This window comes from Pempheris klunzingeri, unplaced genomic scaffold (assembly GCF_042242105.1).
Source record: "Pempheris klunzingeri isolate RE-2024b unplaced genomic scaffold, fPemKlu1.hap1 Scaffold_370, whole genome shotgun sequence".
NCBI lineage: Eukaryota > Metazoa > Chordata > Actinopteri > Acropomatiformes > Pempheridae > Pempheris > Pempheris klunzingeri.
The window spans coordinates 13,764-16,863 of NW_027255304.1; the positions used below are offsets into that span (position 1 = coordinate 13,764).

General features: G+C 52.6%; 1 protein-coding gene across 1 annotated transcript; it reads right to left on the minus strand.

Moving 5' to 3' along the window:
* Positions 1-2,881, minus strand: LOC139225539 (LHFPL tetraspan subfamily member 3 protein-like). The gene is made up of 7 exons (XM_070856328.1): positions 2,767-2,881; positions 1,701-1,921; positions 997-1,201; positions 651-730; positions 370-517; positions 247-284; positions 1-165 (listed from the first exon to the last, which is right to left on the minus strand). Exons 2-6 carry the CDS (start codon positions 1,917-1,919, stop codon positions 256-258), a joined length of 681 nt encoding a protein of 226 aa, XP_070712429.1. The 5' UTR covers positions 1,920-1,921; positions 2,767-2,881; the 3' UTR covers positions 1-165; positions 247-255.
* Between the last annotated feature and the right edge of the window lie 219 nt (positions 2,882-3,100).

Sequence of the window (3,100 nt, forward strand, 5' to 3'; positions counted from 1 at the left end):
ATAACTGGGTCACATGACAGCTCTGTTACATCAGAAATGCTGCTGTTGGTTCAGAACTGCATTTAAATGTTGTGTTTTTCATGCTGGAGGCCAAAAACCCTTCAGGACCAGATCTGTCCGGTCTGTCCTCCCGTTTGTTCGCACAAGAAGTGAAGACTGACCACCCTGAAGAGGAAGAGGAGGAAAAAGTGTGAAAAGACAGTAGAAGGAGGAAAAACAGCGACAGTAGAAGACGAACAGACTCACCTGGTGACTCTACGCCGACATCAGCAGCCCCGTGGTCACTGCAGGAGCACACAGGTTTACAGTTAGACACCTAAACAGCTAAACCTAACGGTACCCTTCCACATGTCCCGACCCCTCCCTCACCGTCCTTGGTGTCTGGCGGCAGCAGGGCGTCCTGTCTGTTGGCAAGGACGAAGGCTAACGTGGCCAAGATGGCGGCATCCAGAACGCCCAGAATGGCGAGGATGTAGGCCCAGTGGACGGAACAGTTACCTGGAGAGAAGCTGCCCACCTGGAGACAAACACAGGGCTGCGTGCTAACAGTGCTACGTGCTAGCAGTGCTGCGTTGTATATATATACAGTATATATGTATGTATATATGTCATTTTCTTTCACTATCATCCTGTGATCCTATGACACTGACCGAGTCTCCGCACAGCGCTCTCATCTCTGGACTCTCCCACGAATCTGGAAACAGAAGACAAGCCAACGCCAGACAGAAACCTGGGGACACAGACACAGAAAACAGGGGACAACCAGGAAGTTATATCCCGCTGGTTTCCGCCAAAAACAGGAAATCGCAGCAAAATGTTGCTGTTTTTAAATGCTGCTGTGATCCAGGAGGACCAGCAGTACCAGTAAGGCCAGTAGAACCAATAGGACTAGGACCACTAGGACCAGTAGGACTAGGACCGGTAGGACCAGTAGGACTAGGACCACTAGGACCACTAGGACCAGTAGGACTAGGACCAGCAGGACCAGGTACTGACCTGCGGTGAGCTGCAGCCATGCACAGATCTTGTAGACAGTTGCAGCGCTGCAGAACCTGAAGAGACTGAGACAGAGGACGCTGGTCCACACGGCCCACAGAGACACTCCCACCAACACCGCCACCGACTGGAAGGACGGCAGAGGAGACAGACTGGACAGACCACCACGACAGTCCGGGACCGGCCAGTCTGAGTCCACACACACCTGACAACACACAGGTATACAGGGACACAGGGACACACAGGTATACAGGGACACACAGGTATACAGGGACACATAGGGACACAGGGACACACAGGTATACAGGGACACACAGGGACACAGGGACACACAGGTATACAGGGACACACAGGGACACAGGGACACACAGGGACACACAGGTATACAGGGACACACAGGGACACAGGGACACACAGGTATACAGGGACACACAGGTATACAGGGACACACAGGGACACAGGGACACACAGGTATACAGGGACACACAGGGACACAGGGACACACAGGTATACAGGGACACACAGGGACACACAGGTATACAGGGACACACAGGGACACACAGGGACACACAGGTATACAGGGACACACAGGGACACACAGGTATACAGGGACACACAGGGACACACAGGGTCAGTCCTTCACCTCAGACAGAAGTTAACAAAAGCGTTTCACTTTCAACATTAAATGTTTGTCAGGATCTCACCTCAAACAGTCCCAGGGTGCCGCTGGGGGGGGGCGGTCCCGCCCCCTGGTGGCGAGTGTCAGCAGTACCGATCCAGGACGGCTGCACCAGGACGACCACCTGGATGATGGCGAAGCAGAGCGTGCACACGGCCCACAGGACGCCGACCGCCCGGGCACTCCGAACAAACTCCGTCTGATAGAGACGAGAGAGGTCGGCGAGGGCGGGAGACACCGACATGACTGAGAGGGAGGGAGAGAGAGAGGGAGAGAAAGAGAGGGAGGGAGAGAGAGGTCCAGTAGATCACCTCAGCCAGCAGACACCAAACGGGCTGCAATGGCTGCAACGTGATCCTTTGGGACAACTGCACCTGATCACAGTAGGTCCACTAAAAGAGCTTGTTTGATCCACTGACAGGCTCAGAGTGTTATTCTAAGTGTGTGACAGCATCATGGAAAGGATCCCTACAGAGAGAGACCTGGAAGATCCTTTTGGTTTAACCACAAACAGCACACACACCAGACTACATTCACTAAAACAGGGATTTTAGAGAACAGGACACAGGAGCTGCTGCTCTGCTGCGGATCAGTTGGTTGGGTTTGCCCGTTTGGTGGCTGCTGGCTGAGGTGATCTACTGGATCAGGTCTTACTAAGATGTGTAGAGGACCCTGGGTTAGAAACAGCAGATTTACCTGGTGGTTTTGATCAGTGGATCACTGAGAGACTGAAGGAACCTTAAAAACAGACAGGTTCTCTATGAGGTTCTGCAGCCTCTGTTTTCTCTGGTTTCTGGAGGGACGTCACAGATGATGACGTCTTACTCCAACAGTACTGCAGTAAAAGTACTTCGTTACTTCACAATCACGGACTTCATAAACGCGTCCTGATGAACAGCATCGATCAGCGTCACAGCCAATCAGCATCGAGCACCGTAAACAGAAACAGAAACAGGGACCGACGGTTACATCATCACCCCCGTCATTTACCGACACACGCACACACACACGGAGACTAATACCATTTCCAGCACGAGCAGCTGAGAGGAGAAAACCGGAACCTAACCGGCAGCCGGAGGCGATGTACCTACCTGTCTGTCTGTCTGTCTGTCTGTCTGTCTGCAGGAGGAGAGGATGGAGGCGGAGGAGAGGATGGAGGCGGAGGAGGAGCTCAGCATCCCCGTATGTGGGGCGCTTCGAGCAGGCTGACGTCACAGCCATGGCTGCTTCATCTGCACCATCAACTGATCTCACACACACACACACACACACACTCAGTAACACACACACACACACACACACACACACACTCAGTAACACACACACACACACACTCAGTAACACACACACACACACACAGTAGATTAGATTAGATTAGATATGGTTTATTGATCCTCACTTTGCTGTTACAGCAGCTCAAGAGGA

Bases quoted from the DNA above. Each gene is read 5' to 3' on its own strand.
- LOC139225539 (XM_070856328.1), bottom strand. From the start codon at position 1,919: ATGTCGGTGTCTCCCGCCCTCGCCGACCTCTCTCGTCTCTATCAGACG. The intron at 1,202-1,700 runs GTGAGATCCTGA...GTGTGTTGTCAG, and splicing joins GCACCCTGGGACTGTTTGAG to GTGTGTGTGGACTCAGACTG. The intron at 518-650 runs GTCAGTGTCATA...GTTTGTCTCCAG, and splicing joins GAGCGCTGTGCGGAGACTCG to GTGGGCAGCTTCTCTCCAGG.